Source organism: Spermophilus citellus, assembly GCF_964194105.1.
Source record: "Spermophilus citellus genome assembly, chromosome: 10".
NCBI classification, from domain to species: Eukaryota; Metazoa; Chordata; class Mammalia; order Rodentia; family Sciuridae; genus Spermophilus; species Spermophilus citellus.
Window position 1 is genome coordinate 4155484 of NC_138197.1, and position 19101 is coordinate 4174584.

The window sequence follows — 19101 nt, forward strand, 5'->3', positions numbered from 1 at the left end:
TTGGAAGTAGCCACAAGACCACCTTCTAGGGTGACAGTGAAGTTTATCCTAACCCTGATAACATTATTAAGAGGGAGACAGGCTTAGAGAGGTCAATGCCTTGTGAGTCCCTGGTTTTCAGGGAGCCTGTCATTGGTCTCCCCGTTCTGCCCTGACATGGTCCCCAGAGAGGCTGGGCCCTGGTTAACGGCCTAGCCGGGGTGCCCCCTTCCCCTGGTCACCAGACAGAAGTGCTGATGGGAACTGCATCACCAAAATGACCTTCTTTTATTGGATTTTGAGTAAAAACACCAACCACGTCAAAGTTATTCATATACACTCCTAGAAAGCATTAGTAGATAGGGACCCAGAAGGGTCTAGGCTCAGGTTTTGAGGCGAGTTGAGCGTCGGGGAGGGGGTGGAGGGTTGGGGGGTTGAGCTGTCACCTTGCTGGTGGTTTTGGCCACGTCCTGGGTTCTGGGCTGGCTGGGTGGGCGGCCGCTACTGCCATGGGAGGTGAACAGTGCAGTCAAAGCATTCCTGGCATTGATGGCGCACCGACGGCTCACGGGCCGGGAGGTGGGGCTGGGGTTCTTGGCTGCTTTGTATTTCTGGATACAGAGGATGCCAGAGAAGTCAGGGCTCCCTGCCTATCTGGGGTGCTCCCAGCCAGCAATTCCTTCCCCAGCCCCAGGCAAGACAGCATCACTGCTGTGTGACCCTATGTAATACTGTCAGCCTCTCTGGGCCAGGGCTCTGAAGTTAATAGCCTGGCCCTCAGCAGCCCCCAGAACCATAATAGAAAGAGCCAAGCCCCATACCAGCTTGGATTTCCTTCTAGTCGTGGGAGTGTGCCTGGGGCTGAGGCTAAACATAAGAGAAGTGGCCACTGACCATCCCCATCAGCTTGGTCAGAGGCTGGGGCCCTGGGCAGGGCAGGGAGGGAGGATGTTCAGCTCACCTGCAGGTTCTCAAAGTGACTTGCAGTAGGAGAGCTGTGCGCCCGAGTTGCTGTGGTAGAACTTGTGGCAGATGCGGCACACGTAGCCCATCACAGGCACCAGGAAGTCCATGCCTGAGGGACAGACAGCAGGGTCCACACACGTCCCTGGAACCAGCCAGGTGTCCGCCCTCCCTAGGGGCCCATTTGCTCCCCACCTTCTAGGCAGGAGTAGAAGAGCCAAGAAAAAATGGGGCATAGGCTGTCTGGCCAGAGCGTCTGGGCTGGCATCTGGGGGTGCCTGGAGGCCGAGCCCCAGCAGCCCCCGCGTGCAGGCCCAGGGCCGGGCTCTTACCGTATGCAGTGTTGGGGTTGTAGGTCTCCGAGCCCTTCCACTCCTCTATGGATATATCTCTGGACCTCACCTGGAGACATGCAAGCATGTACCTTGAATTTGACTCCCTGAGACCCCTCCCAGACAGGTCAGTAGCCTGGAGCCCACCCATGTCCTCAAATACAACATCCCCTGGACTTCCAGGCTGTTGTGGGTGGCATCTGCTGGGCCTTCATGTGCTCCTCTTGCTCCCAGAGGCCCTTCTGGTTTGTGTTTTCTAGCCTCCACTCAGTCGGTCCCCTCCTCCAGGCAGTCCCCCTGCTCCTGTTTTGGTGTAATCCACACCAAGTCTGCTCAACACAACGTGTCACTTCACTGCAACCCCATGACAGCCCTCTACAGTTGCACCCATTTCACATTAGAGGACACTGAGGCCCTGGAGACATACACTTGCTGGTTTGTGGAGGGGTGGGGTGGCGAACCCCGGGAGCTCAAGTCAGAGTCCAAACTCACCTGTGAGCCCCGCCAGCTTCCCGAGTTCCTGTCCAAAACCACAGTGACCTCGGTCCTGAGGTGGGTTTCGGATGGGGTTCAAGGACCTGCATCTCACCTACTAGACCTGAGCCCCTCTCATAAGAGGCCATTGTCTCTGGCCCCATGGGTCCCTGTGTCTGCAGCGCCCGCCCACTCACCAGGCAAAGAGTGCCAGGAGTGACAACCAACCCCTCTGCTGTGCCTTTCCGGGGACCACCCTGGACTGTAAGGGGGGCAACCAGGCAAGGACCAGGCCGTGGTCCTCACCTGTCCCTGTGTCCAGCACCAGAGCCCAGCTCAGAAGAGGGGACCGGAAACATCTGTTAAACTGGGACGAATCCAATTCTTTGCAAGATTCTGCAATGAATCTGATTCTCCTGGGAGGCAGCAGAACTGGGTCAGCAGAGACCCGCTTCATGTCATCCAATAAGATGAAATGCCAGGACAGAGCATGGTGCCTGCCCAGCGCGGCAAACAGGAAGTGCTCGAGAAATGTCAGCTGCTAACGTCATCACTGTCGCCTTACACTGAGTCCTGCCCACTACCTAGCTGCTGCCTCTGCCTTTCCCGACTCTGTCCCACCCTTTCCCTTCCTCCACACAGGCTAGAATCTCGGCCAGCCTCCCAGAGCCCTGCACGCTCCACCTGCCACTCAACAGTTAGCCTGATGCATATGGGCAGATACGGATAATAGGGTTCATAATAAATTGTGGCCAGGTATGGTGGAACAAGCCCATGATCCCAGAGACTTGGGAGGCTGAGGCAGGATGATCCCAAGTTCAAGGCCAGCCTGGGCAACTTAGTGAGACCCTGTCTCAAAATAAAAAGGGTTGGGAATGTAGGTCAGTGGTAAAGTGCTCCTGGATTCAAGCCCAGTATCTTCCCCCGCCACACATACAAAAAAACAACTTGACATTCATTAGTTTCTACAAATGCCAGCCCACTACCAGGCCCCCAGGGTTGGAGCGAGGACCCCCTAACTGACTCCCACAGCCCACCCTAAGCACCTGCTTGCAGAATTCCTCCTCAACCTCAATCTCTTCTTCTTCTTCTTCATCCTCATCCTCCTCTTCTTCATCACCCTCAAAACAACTCACGGCATCCACCGTGATGAAGTGGTCCTCGTCTTGGCCAGCTATCTCCTTCTCAAGCGTCTTCAGCTGCCCAGGGGAGTAGGTGAGGGGCTCAGGTCAGTTCTGGGCAGCCACAATGCCACACACCCCTCAGTGAATCCCTCTGGGACTGCTCTGGATTAGGCTAGGATAAACCTCAACCTGCTGTGTGGCCTTGGCCAAGGCTCTGTACCTCTCTGGGCCCATGTCCTCTGGGATGGGTGTGATTACCTCCTTGGCCTTGTCCTTGTGCCCCTGGGACTTCACATGCTCTACAAACTTGTGCGGAGTCTTAAAGTAGCGGTTGCAAATGGTGCTAAAGGGTCGCAAAGACTGTTTGGCGATCTGGGGAAAGAAGAGCAAGCCATGTGGGGTAGGCAGTGTCCCCACGTGCAAGCCCCTGACTAGTGACCAGGCAGTGCCCAGTATGGCTTCACCTATCATCCATAAAAGTAAGACCTACCACATCTATAAAAAGCCAGTAAGGCTCTGCCCCTGCCCTGGAACACACAAAACCACATCTTTCCCCTGTGTGGTGAGCACTGAGATGGGATGGCAGGTGGCAATGGAGGAGGTCAGAGACAGGACACAAGGGAGCCGCCAGAGGACCCCTATGCCCATGGAGGAATGGCAGGGTAAGCTGGTGCCATGCCCACACTGGACAGATGGGGAACCTGGAGCCCAAAGAGGAAGCATGGTAAGCTTGTCAGAAGCCACGCTGACGGACAGACACATAGAGACAGACACTAACTCTCTGCTGGCATCCTGGCTCCCCTCCCCAGCCTCACTGAGGAGAGGTGATGCCTTCGAGGCATGCAGCCCTTCTACCTTGTGGTCCTGCGTCCTGCGGTGCTGGATCAGGTCCCCCGTGTAGTAGACCTGGCAGGTGTTGCACCAGCGTCTCGGTGGAGGCTCTCTGGTGACAATCCAAACAAGCACAGTGTGACACTATGTTCTGGTGGGAAAGACACCAGCTCTCCCAAGCGCTCATGGATGTGATGCAACTCAGGGGCTGGGGTGTGGCTCAGTGGCAGGGTGTCCTTAGCCCTGCTTCAAACCCAAGGGAAGAGTGGGGAGGGCCAGGGCTAGGCCCTAGAGTCAATGGCTCGCACCACCAAAAAAAAAAAACAAAAAACCCCACAAGTGTTCCAAGTTAGTGAAATTAAGGGCTCTACAAAATAAGCAGATTTACATCAGTTTTGGGGGATGTAAGAACCTAGCCCAACATCCACTGATGAAGTCATGTGAAGTCGTGGTCAGACTGTGAGGCAGAGGGCTATTTAGAGGCACAAAAACTGTTCACTACCTCCTGCAGGATGATTCTACTTTCTACTTTTTTAGAGGTAAACACAGATAGGATCATGGGAGGAGGTGGGCCAAGAGACAATGTTTATCTCTGGGCGATGGGATTATGGGAGATTTTTATCTTCTTGTGTGTGCACGTGTCTCTGTGTGTGTGTTCTTGTATTTTCAAAATGTTAATTGAAGCCAGGTGCGATGGTCACGCCTGTGATGCCAGCAATTTGGGAGGCCGAGGCAGGAAGATCACAAGTGTGAGGCCAGCCTGGGAAACTTGGTGAGACCCTGTCCCAAAAATAAAAGGGGCTGGGGCTGGGCCTCAGTGGGAGGCCCCCTGGTTCAATCCCTGGTACCAAGAGAAAAAAGAAAACAGGGAGACGGCTCGGCTCCTGCGGACACAGGTGCTGCCTTTTGCCAGGTCACTGTGCAAAGAAGCTGGGGCAGTGGGTAGTCTGGCGCCTACAGGAGATGGAGCTTCTCTATAAAATAGTGTCCCCTGGATCCTCCTTCCGTAGCCTGTCCTGCATATGCAATTTTAATCTGACACGTTTCAGGTTACCGCAAGATCCCCGCAGACCTTCCTATTAGTGGGAGGCCGCCGCTGGTCTAGCCCAGCCCCAGCTTGGATGTTTGGTGGTTCCCAGTTCCATTCTTTCACCATTACATTAACTGCAAAGAACACCTCTGTGAGCTCCCTTCTCCTGTGCTTGTCATTATTCACCTACAGATAAAACCACGGAAGAAAGTGCTTCTCAGGGAGAACCCGCTAACAGAGACATGAGCTGCCCGTGAAGGGACAGCCACCTAGCTTCTGGTCACATGAGGAATGAAAGCAGGGGCCAATCAAGAGCCCTTCTTGTCCCTCGTTCCAGCCTGGGGAGGTTCGAGCTGCAACCTGGGTACACTCTACCACAGAACCCCTGACCTCTGACTGAAGGTCACTGTCTGGCCTGTAAAAGGGTCCCCCGGGGCCTCTCGGGTTTGTTTGAATTCTGAATGAGCAGTTAACATTTTGAAATGAGGTGGTGTCACACGCCATCTGGGTTTCTAGATTCTCCTGAAAAACTAGGAGAACTTGAGCTGAGAGGCAGCTGTCCCGTAGACAGAGCCCATGTCCTGCAGTGGCCCAAGCCAAAAGTCCTGCTTCTCGGATGACACCTGCCAGCCCCTGCAGGTCTGTGATGGCTGCTGGGTCCTGACAGCTCCTGCAGCTTCCCCCAGCCCTTCTCACCCCAAGCACTAGTCCCAGAGCCAGGAGGGGGGATATTTCTGACCTCATGATGAGAGGGGGACACAGGAAACCCTCGTGTCAGGCCACAAGATGACCTCATCCTTACCACTGGATGCCCACAGTTGAGGTCACACAGGCCAGAGGGGCAGGGCTCTGTGCCACAACTCACCTCCCTTCTACATGGTTGGTCACACTGTTCCTGACTGGATGAAACCTTAAGAGACTGTCAAGAATTCCTGAACCCAAACCTCATGGGGCCATTTTTCAGGTGGGGAAAACTAAGGTCCAAGGTCATTGAGTTAAAGGAGCCGCTGGGGAAGGACAATGCTTAACCCAAAGGCAGATTTTGCAGAGGACAGATTTAGGGCTGGGCCTGTGAGACTGCCCACCCCCCAGCACTACCTCATTCAAGATGATTCTACTTTTTACTTTTTAAGAGGTAAACACAGATAGGCTCTTGGAAGGAGGTAGGCCTTCTCCCACTCACTCCTCTTCTCTCTCCAGGGCGTCCCGGGGCATGGGCAAGCAGGGACAGGAGACAGGCTTGGCTCATGTGCTGGATCTCCCCAAGCCGCTGCTGGTGCTGAGCCTCCGACAGGTGGTCCTGGAATTCCTGTAGCATGAAGGAGCCAGGCATGGGCATGGGGGGAGGGCCCCAGAACATGGGCAAGGGCAGGCCAAAGGGGACTGACTTCACGGCCAGCCTGCCATCTCAGTGAGGTCATTTCTTTTACAAAACAGCCCTGCGGGCCAGAGCAGGGACACTAAACTGAGCAGAGAACGAGTATACACACAAGCCAGGTTTACGCCCTAGAAGAAAGGGTCTCAAAGAGAGCTCTCTGATTAACACAGGTGTCCGTGCTCTGCCCTGGGGAGGCACCGAGTAAGAAGTGACAACAGCAAGAGTAGCAGCAACATAGGTATAAGCCTACTATTTTTTATGTTCATATTTTTTTGATACGGGGTCTACTGTGCCCAGAAAGGCCTTGAACTCCTGGTTTTCCGGCCTTGGCCTCCCGAGTTGCTGGGACAACAGGTGCATGCCATGATGTGCAGCCAAGGCTGCTATTATTGATGCCACACTCACTTGTCCAGGATTCAGGACTTCAATGTCAAGTCACTGAATCCCCAGAAGCCCCAGCAAGGTGGGCCCTGTATGTTTCCTCGTCTGCTGCCAGAGGAACCAGGAGCAGGAGTGGAGCTTGCGTGCTGAGGCCCTCCCAGCTGTGCAGGGCTGATTGGAACCCGGTCTGCCTGACTACAATCCCACCCTCCTGGCTGGTCAGCAAATTCGGACCAATGGAGGCCCAGCTGCCCGGGGCAGGGCTGGTGAGCCCAGTGCTCACCCTGCGGCAGCGGTGGAAAGGGAGTCTGTGCAAGCCATGGAGACCCCCACCCTTCCTGCCCACCGCCCTTCCCACGGGCCCGGCTCTGAGCACCTGCTGGCTGGTGCAGCTGGCCTTGCAGATGTAGCAGAAGAACTGGAGAGCCTGCCTGGAGGGCGCGGGGGCCGCAGGGCTGGCGGAGGTGCAGTCACCGGGACGGGACACAGGCGTGAGGGACACAGTGCTAAATGCCCGGCTGTTGCTGCTCTGTAGGATGGTGACCTTCAGGGAGCCCCCGGCACCCCACATCTACAGCAGGAGCAGGAGCAGAGCTTCCACTATCTGGGTGCCTAGGGCAAGCCGGCCCCAGGGCTAACCGCCTATGAGCATCGTCCCTAGAGTCTCAGACAGTGGGACTCTGGGCTGGCAGGTGAGGACGGGAGCTCACAAAGTTAGGATGTCCTGTGGCCAGGATTGGAGCCCGGGCCTGCCCAACTCCAAAGCCCACCCGCACCACTTGGTGCAGGACGGGTGGGGAAACTGAGACCCGAAAAGGGAAGGGGCCTGACCGCAGCTCCACTGTGAGCTGTGAGCCAAGCCCCACAGGGAAGCTACCACGTGGGTGACGATGTCCCCTATGAGAGGAGACTGAGGGCTCTAGTTTGGGGATGGGCTCACTGGAAGGGACTCTTGTCACCAAAAGCACCTAGAGGCCTTTGGAGCGGAGGCTGTGCAGGCAACTAACAGTGGTGGCGGGGGTGGGGTGGGGTGTTCATGGCAGACAAACCCACCCCCCTCACCCCCCACCCCCGTCTGCTGCCCGCGCAGCCAGGCAGGGCTGCTGTCCCTGCACATGCGGGACATGCACAAAGCCCCTGAGGTGGCCCAGGCAGGGGTGCCATTCCGCCATTGCCCTCTGGGGCTCTGGTGCTGCCACATTTCTACTCTACCCACCCCCAGCATCTCCCTGGCTCTTTTTTCACATTCTCCCACATCCAGGCCGCTGGCTGGCTCCTCCTGGCTCGCTCCCACGCTGACCTGGGTATCCACTGGCTCCGGAGAGGCCACCTCTGTGCCTGAAATGAAAGGTGTGCACCTTTTTTCAGGGTCCCTCTGCCTTCTCTGCCCACAGCCAGGACCTTGAAATCCTGGGTTCCAGGCCCAGCCATCAGGCTCTGGCAGCACCCGTGGCGGCTGGACAGTGCCAGGGAAAAAAGAAGGGCCTGGGCAGAGCCGTGCCAGTACCAGCAGGGCTGGGAGCCACCTCACTCACCTCCCCCAGCCTCCACTGCGTCAGGCGCCTGTGCCTCCAGCACAATGGCATGAGCCGGAGCTGGCGTTGGCTCGGGCGTTGGCACATACCCCGGTGGCTGGGCCTGCGGCTGACCCTGGGTCTGCGCTGGCACCTGAGTGGAAGGCTGCTCCTGCGGCTGCTCTGACAGCTGCTTCAGGGCCTGTGCCTGCGTGTGGCACTATGGCTGCGTCTGTGTCTGGGCCTGCTTCTGCCGCTGCGGCTGCACCTGCTCTGGGGGCTGCGAACGGGCCTGTGGTTTCCCCTGATTCTGCTCCAGCCCTAAGTGCTCGGGGCAGGTCTGAGTTTGTGCCTGTTTGTGCAGTTTTGGCTGCACCTGGGTGTCCGCTGGCGGCATCTGTGGCTGAGTCTGTGGCTGTACTTGAGGCTGGAATCGTGGCTTCCCTCGGGCCTCCAGTGGCTCAGGCAGCAGCCCAGGGGTTTGCGTCTGCTTCAGTGCTGTCATCCGGGTCCGTGGCTGCACTGGAGGCCCATTCTCTGTGGGCTCCTCTGAGCTTTGGATCAAAAGATCAAAGTCATGTCTTTCAAGAGGTTGCAGAGGTCTCCAGTAAGACCAAGACCCAATTCCAACTTTAGTTCTTCCACTTAAAAGTGAGGGCTTTGGACAGCTCCTTGGCTTATCTGGGCCTCAGTTTCCTTCTTTTGTTTTTTCTTTTTGTGGTGCTGGGGATTGAACCAGGGCCTCATGCATGCTAGGCAAGCACCCTACCACTGAGCCACGTCCCCAGCCCTAGACCTCAGTTTCCCCTAAATAAATTGGAGAAGACTGTTCTCTTCCACAGCTTGCTCACAAGCATCTAAACAGCCTTGTAAACACCTACTCTCTAAGGTCCCAGGGGCGCATGTTCACCTCTCCAACCTGCCACCACTCAGGCTTCCAGGTGGCTCAGCCTCAGTGAAACACCAGGGTCTGACCTGAAGCCTCCCCAGGGAAGAGCAGAAATAAGTCTCACCTCCCTCCAAACCACAGGCCAAAGCCCCTCCTTGCTCCAACTCCACTGAAGGGCGCACCCACTATCTTTGCAGGAATGAGCGCAGGGCACCTGGGCCCGGGGCGCTGCCAACATCAGTTACCTCTTGGTCCTCTTGGCTGGTGGCTCCGAGGCCTCACAGGGCTTAGGCTCAGGTGCTCGAGTGTGTTTTTCGCTAGTGATGGCCTCTGGGCAGGGGCATAGCCCCTGGTCTGAAACAGAGGCGGGCAAGGAGAGAGAGATCAGGCAGAATGCGTGTGAGTTCCAGGTGGGCCCGGGCTCTCCCCTCCAAGAATCCCTGCCTCCCACATCTGCCTCCCTTACACTGACCTTGCTCCCACTGCCCCAACCCACGCCCCCTCTGAAGGGCCAGCAGCCTCCCTCCCTCACCTTCAGCTGTGTCCAGTTGGAACTCTCTGGCTTCCTCAGACCCCTCTGGGGGGTCTGACCTGTCTTCCTCAGGCATCGTCTGAGAAGAGGAATCCTGCTTCCTTTTAGAAACCATTTCTGACACCTACCACCCAGCTGTCCAAGAGCAGCCCCACAGGACCCTCTGGCCTCAGTGTCTCCTCTCTCCCTTGGCCCTCTTTGTGTGTCCACGCTGGTCTCTGGTCAAGTACTGGGCCTCTTCCTGTCCCACACCTTTGCCTGAGCCTCAAAGGCATTTCTTAGAGGAAATCTTCCTGACTCCAGACTAGGTCCAGACCCCTCGTTCAGGCCACCAGGCCTTCAGCTTCCCTTCTGAGGCATTTTCCAATCGTAACTGGTTGGAGCATTATTTGCATTAAGTCTCTCCACCAGCCCCCGAGATCTGCAAGAGGTCAGGCCAGAGGCCACATGTGCACTACTCACCAAGGCCCAGTTGGTTCCTGGGCACCTGGGAAAGGCTTCCAGAACCTGCTGCAGCCTCTATATTCCTCCTGCTGAGTCCGCTATACAAGGCTGAGCAGGAAACACAACTGAACCCCACATCATTGCATCCCCAAAACTACCTATTCTGGGCCCCTCAGAAACTACCCAGCTCTTACCCTGCACAACAAGCTCCCCATCTGGGGCTCATGGGCCTGATCCTAGGCCTGTCTCACCCACCCCAGCTCTGAACCATAGTTTTCCCACAAGTGGTTCAGAAGTAGAGTGTGGACCTAGCATGTGCCAGGCCTTGGACTCCATCCCCAGCACTGCAAAAAGCCAAATGAATACATGCTACTTTTATTTTAAGAGGGAACTGCCTACAAAATTTTAAACTGTCTAAATTAATTGCCATACATAGAAGAAAAAGAGAAGCTGGCGATACAGTTCAGTGGTAAAGCACTTGCCTAGTGTGCGTGAGGCCCTGGCTTCAATCCCCAGTACCAAATACCAAGAGGAAAAAGAAAGGTAAACGCACCTGGGGTAGCACAATCTAAAGGTTCTTATTCACCCTTTCCCTGATAAACACACAAAGGCTGAGACTTGCACAAGGAACCACCTCCTCCCAAAGCATCCTGTCCCTGAGCTTCCTGGTGGTTCCTTGCCCACACACTGCTCCTGAATGCAGTTTGGAGTTTTGGGTATTTTCTTGGTCCTGAGGTTGGAACCCAGGATTCTGCATGTGCCATGCAAAACCTTTACCAAGTAACTGACTTACATTCCCAGGCCTCACTCTTTTTTTTTTTTAACTCAGGGCACTCAACCACTGAGCCACATCCCCAGCCCTATTTTGTATGTTATTTAGAGACAGGGTATCTTTGAGTTATTTAGGGCCTTTATAAATTGCTGAGGCTAGCTTTGAACTTGTGCTCCTCCTCAGCCACTGGGATTACAGGTGTGTGCCAATGAACGTGTTCCCAATTCACTTTTTACATTAATCACAGGTTGAAATGATAATATTTTTCATATGCTGAGATAAATAAAATATATCAGTAAAATTAATTTCTCTTGTTTTTGGTCTTTTTAATGTGGTTACCAGAAGACTTTAAATCACACATATAATATATTAAATATCATATTTTATTTCCACTAGGCAGTGCTGCTTAAAGAGAAATGTTAAGTAAATAAGTAAATATAATGCTAGTATAATACTGGTAAAATCATATTGGTGGGGCTGGGCTGTAGCTCAGTGGTGGAGGGCCTGCCTAGCACATGTGAGGCACTGGGTTTGATCCTCAGCACCACATATAAATAAATAAATAAAATAAAGGTATTGTGTTTATATATATAAAACATTGGGACCGGGCATGGTGGTACACGCTGTAATCCTAGGGACTCAGGAGGCTGAGGCAGGAGGATTCAGAGTTCAAAGCCAGCCTCAGCAACTCAGCAAAACCCTAAGCAACTTAGTGAGACCCTATCTCTAAACAAAATTCAAAAAAAGGGCTGGGGATGTGTCTCAGTGGTTAAGCGTCCCTGAGTTCAATCCCCAGAACCCAAAAGAAAAAGAAAATCACATCAGAGACACAGGACTATTTGATTTGAAATCTGGGAAACACTAGGCGAGTGTGACCCCCTCCCCAGTTCACAGATGAAGACCCCCAGGCACAAAGAGGAATGTGGCCCACCTGAAGGCCCGGGCAAGCCCTCCCAACCCCCACCCCAGACCTGCCCCATCCCAGCCACCACTCACCTTGCGATTGGTGAAGGAGGGGGCCCGGCTCTGTTTCTGGGGCATCCGCCCTGAGAGGTTGAGCTGGGAGGGATTAATGGGGACCCCAACAGGAGGGGGGCCCAGCAGGGACTGGGGGGTGGCCTGGGGGAAGAACTGCTGCAGATTTGGGGGTGCCAGCTGGGGCGGTGTCAGGCTAGGGGCTGTCAAAGTCGGGGTGGCCATGCTGTAGTCCCGGAGGTTGCCTGCAGGCAGGAAGAGAGAAGAGGGCTCACACCATGATTGGATGGTAGAGGCGAGGGTCATGGGTCAGCTCCCAAAGCATTCTGGGAATATCAGATAATTCTCAGGAGACCCTTCCTGCCCCAGGGCAGCCAGAGGGAAGAGTAGAGCAGAAGGCTCATCCTACCTCAGACACTGTGGCAAAGGAGGCTTTAGGGCAGGTTTCCTTCTCTGCTGGGGGTTGAGGTTGCCCCCCCCGACATGCCTCTGGGTCAGGGTCAGTGGCTTGAGCACCCCAGCAATCCTGCTCATTCTCAGGCATGCTTTAGGGCACCCCTCAGGTATAGGAGACCCAGCACAGGGGCCACAGGGAGAACCAGCAAGAGTCTGGTCCCTGAATAATGAGGCCCCTCTGCCCCACTAGCTGCCTTACATCAAAGGCCCACCAGAGCCAGGCACTGGGCCACACATGGTCCATCACCGTGTCTGTCACCTGACCTGTCAGGCATCCGGGCAGTCATTATGATCTTCCCCAACAGTAAAAGGGAGGAACAACTTGCACGATCTCTATGAGGGGCCCTGCCGTCCACCTGCTGGTCAGGCCAGGATTCTCCTGATCCTGGGGGGTCCCCTGATTCCTCTTTCTCCTGTCCTACCCATGCCAGCCACCAGCAGGTCCCATCATCTCTATCCACACCTCCCCAATCTGCTTCTCCTCCCCATCACTGCCGCATCCAAGCTGCTTCATCCCTGGCCTAAATCTCAGCTTCTCCCCGCACAAACCCTCCTACAGCTCCCTGCTGGTCAGGAATGAAGCCCTGGGTAAGGTCCAGCCCCGCCCAATCTCCTTCCTTGCTATTCTCCCCATATGTCCCTATGACATTCCAGTCACTTGTCCCTGTGCAGTCCTTCAGATATCCTGCCTCTGGGCCGGGCACATGCTATTCCCTCTGTAGAGGCTCCATAAACTCCACACACCCTGCAGCCCTCCCTTCAGAAGTTTCTCTCCCAAAGGCCTTCCCAGATCCTCTGTGTTCCCACAGCCCCTGATCCAGGGCAGCTGCATAATTTTTTTGTCTGCTTCCTGCTGACCCTTATCTGACTCAGCTCAGCACCTCAGTGAAGGCACAGAGCCTGGGAAATGTTTGAGGCATGAAAGGGAGGTGGAACTCTGTCCCAGTGCTCAGACAGGAAACACAGGGGTTAAAGCCTGGGTCAGTTCTCCTGTAAGAGCTGGGTTCAAATCCAGACCGCAGAGTATGAGGTCTGTGTCCTTAAACAAATCTATCCCCTGCTTTAAGCCTCAGTTCCTTTATCTATAAAATAGCGATCACCTCACAATGTTTTATGAAAATTCAATAGAATTCAATAAATATAAGTGTGCATGGTATATTGTAAGTGTTCAATTGATATACTTAATGCAAACACATACATACATATATGCAGAGAGCCAACCAATGCTTAAAAACAACAGGACAAAAGATGGAATACCTTCAAAGAAAGATAGAAAGGACATGGACAAGTCACAAAAAGCAATTGGGGCTGGAGCTGGGGCTCAGTGGCAAAGCACTTGCCTAGCACATGTGAGGCACTGGGTTCGATACTCAGCGCCACATACAAAGATAAATAAAATAGAGGCATGCTGTCCATCTACAACCACAAAAAAATAAAAATAAAAAATACAAATGTTTAACAGATAAATATAAAAATGTTCAACTGTACTAGCACTCCAGGAAATGTACATTAAAACGTTAATGACACAGCTCTTTTGTTTTGCCAACCAACTTAGTAAATTATATGTATATGTAAACATTTATATATTATGTATTATATATATAAAAAAGCAGATAATACCCAATGTTGCCGTGGGCATGGTGAGACCGGCACTGTCATACGTGGCTGATGGCATTGCAAACTGGTCCAGTCCTTTAGGAAAGCAAGTTGGCAATATTTATCAAAAGCCATAAAACATCCATCCCCTCAACTCAGTCATTCTACTTTTGGGAATCTATTCAAAGAAAAAAGTCGCAAACATCACATTTCTATTAAAATAGAAAAAAGAACAGCTGAGAAGACTTAGGTAAGCAAAGGGCACGTCCCTTCGATGAAATATTATACAGCTGTTAAAAGGGCTTTGGCAGAGAATGTCAAATTATATGGTTAAAGATCATGCTGTTCTATTCAGTAAAAAAGAAATAACACCCAGCCTCTCACTTATGTCAATCACAGTAGTCCTATACAATTCCACAAGTTTCGGTTTTCCCACCTCCCCGCCCTTTTTTTTACATGTTATTTTTCTCTTTGAAAAGTGTGACTTTTAATATGCAAAAGTAAAAGGGGGAAATAGGGTTAGGCACATAGTTTAGTGGTGGAATTCTCGCCCAGCACCTGCAAGGGCCTGGGTTCAATACAGTACTGAAAAAAAAATGTGTGTGTGTGTGTGTGTGTGTGTGTGTGTGTGAGAGAGAGAGAGAGAGAGAGAGAGAGAATATCTGTGTATACACTGGGGGTCCTTGTGTCTGGTTTCCGTTCTCATCTACACAGCTGTCATGTGGAAGTCAGCGTCAGTTTCCAGGACTATCCACACTCATGAGGCCCTGGCAAAGCTGAAGAGAGGTGACCATCCAGTCAGCTCCTGCCTCTTGTGCAGGATCATCTTGGGCACATGATCCCTTTCTGGGCCTCAGTGTTTTTATTAGGATTGTTGCTGTACCTTCCCTTGGGGTCATCAGTAGTATCAGGAGCAGCAGCCTGGAAGGAAGAGCTGACACTGTTTTCCATATGGGGACACTGAGGCAAGGGCACAGCCTTAATGCTCAAGGCCCACTGCTTAGGAGGTCTAGCTGAGCCACTGCTGGTGTGCTATGTGACCTAGGGCAAGGGACTTACTTTCTCAGCTTCCTCATTGGCCAGATGGCATCTAATCTGAATGTCAGTGAGGTATATGGAGCACTGCCCAGAGAGCCAGCGTCATGCCCCAGGGCACTCCTCAGTCTGTCTGCAGATGGACCTGCATTCAGCTGAGCAGCTTAGAGTCTTTCAACCCCTGGAGCCTGGGTGTCCTTAACTGTGAGTCAGGGCACTCTCAGGGTCACTGTGATTTGGTGAGACTGAGTGCTTGGCTTGCTGGGGAGCCAGTGTCCACACAGGATGCAAAGGGGCCTGAGTCATACCTTGTAACTGCTGCAAAAGCAAAGCTCTCTGGAGCATGGAGCCATTGAGGAAGGAGGCCGAGTGGGTCCCCTGGAGACTCAGAAGCTGCTGCTGGGGCTGCTGCTGGGGGAGGCCCCTGTGTGTTTGGAGGAAGTGTCAGAGGGTGACTGGGAAAGTTAGAACCACCTTCCTCCTTGAGACCCCCATCTCCTGAGCCCACCCTCCCATACAGATGGAGGATCCCCTTGGGGGTGAGAGGTGATGAGCTCTAGGACTCAAAACAAGGATGCCCCTGGGACAAAGGACTGAATGGAGGTGCTGCAAGACATGGGTGAGAGCTGAGGCCTCCATCCCCCAAGTGGGAAACTCACCTGCTGACAGCCATGGGCAAGGGGGCCTGTGGTGGGGGCTGCTGCAGCAGCTGCTGAAGCTGCAGCAATTGCTGCTGCTGCAGCAGCTGCTGCTGGAACTGCTGCTGCTGCTGCTGCTGGTTGAACATGGTGGCTAAGGGAGGGAAGCGGAGTAAGGCCGGGTCCCCACCATGGGTCAGTCCCGATGCCCTCCCCTCACCTCCAAGGCCATACACACCAACCCACAGTCGCAAACACCGGCGCTGAGCTGCACAGCTTCACTCCCAGCCCTGCCAGGGAAAAGCCACATTTGTACCCCTTTCCTTCCAATCCGCCCCCAGTCCTGCCAGGCTCAGGATTCAGCCACTTTCCTTGACAATTTCCTTCCAATCCTGCCAACGGTCCCTCCTCCAAACCCCCAACCTCGCCCCTCCAACTCTCCAACTCTCCAACTCTGACGTTTCCAAGCTTCCAACATCCCCGCCCCACCTCCAGTCGATCTCTCCATCCATCACTTCCCGATGTCAGCTACTCCCCACTCACACCCCCTTTGAGACCGCCACCCTCTCCCTTTGTGCCTGTGTCGTGTCAATAACATCATCACCCTCCCCCAACCTTTCATCTTCCTCCCTCCACATCCCCAGCCCCTGCGCCCCTCCGATGCCGCCGCCCCCTCCCTCGGCAGACACAGCCAGCACTGCCCCGCATCCCGAGCCCACGCCCGCCCGCGAAGCCTGCAGCCTCCGAGCAAGTAGCCACGGTCGCTGCAGCCCTCCGCGTCCCCGCCCCCCACCTCGGCTCCCCGCGCGGCTTCCGCGGCGGCCACTGCGCAGCCTCCCCCAAGCGCTCAGCAGTCGCGTCGCCACACGGGAAGCGCCGGCCGCGCACCAGTCACACTCGAGCCCGGTGGCTCCGGCTCGCGGGTTCCGGGACTCACCGCAACACCGCGGGCGCCTGGACGCTCAGAAGGCCAGTGCCCTGGCGGGCCGGGGCAGCGCCCTCTGCAGGACCGGAGGTTCCGCTGCAGCCGGTGCCGCCAGAACCGCCCCGTGCGTCAGTCACGCTGCGGGCGCGGCGTCAGCTCACCCCGGGCGGAGCCGGGGCAGCTGCGGCGCGGCTCCCGAGGGCCAGGGGGCCCCAGGCAACACAGACCCTCCGCCTCGCGTCCTCTGCATTGGGAAGGGGTGGCTCTGAGACTCAGGTCCTTCTGGTGCCCAGAGGGGTCTGTCGTCCGGCGAGGACATCGCCAGGGACTTTCAGATGGACTTGTCCCTAACCGATCTCTCCGAGGCTGCCGCCGTCCCGTGATCCTGAGCCCTCAAGGGCCTGGGGTGGGAGGGGGCGACAGCCCTCTGGTGCACCTTCGGCTACCGGGCCCGCGAGAGGGCGCCCAAGGTCGCACAGCCCCGTGGGAGTTTGCCCTAAAACGAGGCGAGGCGGGCTGGCTTGAAAGTATTTTTCTTGTAAGAGTCGCCAGAGACGTGAGGAAAGCCGAGTTCAGTTATAAAAGACGGCCCTGCCCCCTCATCCTGCCCCTAAAACGGTCTCCACTCCCAAAGACTCCCTAATGACCGCTCTGTCCACTACCCAGGACCACTCTGCCCACTATCCTTGGTTTCTAAGTGGCAATTCCTTTCCCCTTTTCTGCTGCTCAGAGCTGTCTACACATCTGGGCAAATCGCTTATTTTCCGTTCAGCGCCGACTGTGTGAGGACGGGGCGCACGGTGGCGCTAGGGACTGCAGTCCTGAGGCAGGTGATAGCTGTCCGGTAGCGTCAACAAATCACCGCAGTCAGGTGACAGGCGCTGCCTCAAGGCTCCGGACCGGCTCTACTGCAGCCCGGGGCGGGGGAGTGGGCCGCTGAGGTCTCTAACTCAACCTGAACCAGCCCAGAGGAGCTGGACTTAAGGCACCGGACCCAGCGCGGGGATTTCGGCGCTGATGGGAAGAAATGCATCCAGGAAGGTGGGGACTTTGAACGTCAGGATGAGGAGGTGGGCATCATCCCTGAAGGATAGGGAACTGCAGGAAAGGGAGTGACGGCCGCAAATGACAGCATCAAATCCCTGGATTAGAAAACACATTTTGTGGACTGAGGTTATAGCTCAGTGGTTGAGCGCTTGCCTCGCATGCGTGAGGCACTGGGTTCGATTTGCAGCACCCCATAAAATAAATAAGTAAATAAAATAAATATATTCTGTCCATCTGCAACTAAAAACAAAAACAAAAACGCATGTTGTTGCCACATGGGCACAGCCAGTGGCAAGGAGCGAAAGTTGAGAGTCCGGGTAGCCCAGGCTGCCAACCAGGCGGAAGGACGTTGACACCTCGATTAGGTGACTGCCTTGGAGAAGTCCAGGGTTGAATCTGGGCTCCCCGCCTTGAGGCCAGGCGAGAGTCTTCTCAAACGGTTTCATCCTCTGTAAAATGAGTGCCCCCTCCCAGGAGAGTGTGAAGGTAACCTTACATAATGGTTAGCACTCCTTCTGGCACACAGACTAGCAAATTGCCAAAGTAAAACCACTGAAAATACTGCTGCTGGTGGTGAAGGTAGGAAGCCAGGGCTAACTTCCTGAGTTGGTCCATTTTTTCCCCGAAAGCAATTTGCATATCTTCTATTAAGACTTCAGAACACAGTTCTTCCCTTTGACCAGGTAAATCCACGTGTAGGAATCCAGCCCAAGAAAATGATCAGAAATGAGACTTTTAAAAAACAGCAGGTTGTTCATAAGAACATTATTTATAATAGCCGTCTAGAAAAGAATCAACCTTAGGGGAATAATTTAAAAAATCATGGTGTCCACCTCTTAAGGAACAGCACACAGCCATCAGAAATTACATTTTCAAAGGCTTAAATATATTTAAACACAATATATGATATGACATGAACTCAGCAGGTTACAAAACTGCATACACTTTATGATCTCAGTTTGGGAAAAATAAATATATATGCATAGTGGGCTCAAGGGTGTTTCACTTTCTCTCCCTTTTTCTAATTTGCAATGATAGGTTTGGATAACTTAATCCTAGGGTTAGAGCGGACTTTATTTTACTTTTTTAGTGTATTTGATCTCATGCTGCCTCCTGAGGACCATATAAGATAGGGGAAGGGAGCACTCTGGGGACACTGGAACTAATTGCTTTTAATCAGCCTCTTGCTGGCAAAGCCCCTGGAAGAATATCTTTGGAGGGTGAAGAGAGGTTCATCTCTGTCCACCCCAAATGAAGTCCAAGGTCATGGGAACAACTGACTTGAGTGTTCTCTATCACAAAGCAAATTCTTAAATTCGCATGGATCTATATTCAGACTTACTCTGCTCCCCAATCTGCCAAGAAAATACCATGGTGATTATGGCTTTGGAATACATCGTAGTGCCTGACTGTGTAAGCTTCTGACATTATCATTCTTTAAAGAAAAAAAATACTTGGGCTGGGTGCAACTCCGTAGTAGAGCATTTGCCCAGCATACTTAAGCCCTGGATTCAATTCCCAGTACCATAAACAAAACAAATTCTTGCTGACTCCCAATTGCAAATATTTTTCTATGTAATTTTCATGTAGATTATAGAATTTGATCAAACTTCTTCCAACACCAGAAATCCCATCTGAATTTTGACTGATTTTGTATTAAAGGTGTTTCAGTTAAACAAATGACATCCTTATTCAGTTTTAAAATGAAGTAAAAGTCTCCAAATATTGAAGCTTTGCATTGTGCTATAGTTTTGGAAGTTTCTTTGCCTAACACCTGTGTGATGTG

The 19101-nt window shown here is 53.7% G+C and overlaps 1 protein-coding gene across 1 annotated transcript; it reads right to left on the bottom strand.

The window, feature by feature from the left end:
• Nucleotides 1-248: 248 nt before the first annotated feature.
• On the bottom strand, nucleotides 249-16284 carry LOC308657673 (cip1-interacting zinc finger protein-like). Its single transcript, XM_081309590.1, is given in 20 exon segments — nucleotides 249-590; nucleotides 941-959; nucleotides 961-1054; nucleotides 1275-1344; nucleotides 2795-2947; nucleotides 3131-3244; nucleotides 3728-3815; nucleotides 5917-5954; nucleotides 5956-6042; nucleotides 6869-7063; nucleotides 7709-7830; nucleotides 8028-8226; nucleotides 8230-8560; nucleotides 9141-9249; nucleotides 9428-9521; nucleotides 11640-11863; nucleotides 13695-13766; nucleotides 15014-15129; nucleotides 15365-15497; nucleotides 16137-16284. Coding segments are annotated over 19 exon segments (2481 nt in total). The 5' UTR covers nucleotides 15493-15497; nucleotides 16137-16284; the 3' UTR covers nucleotides 249-362.
• Between the last annotated feature and the right edge of the window lie 2817 nt (nucleotides 16285-19101).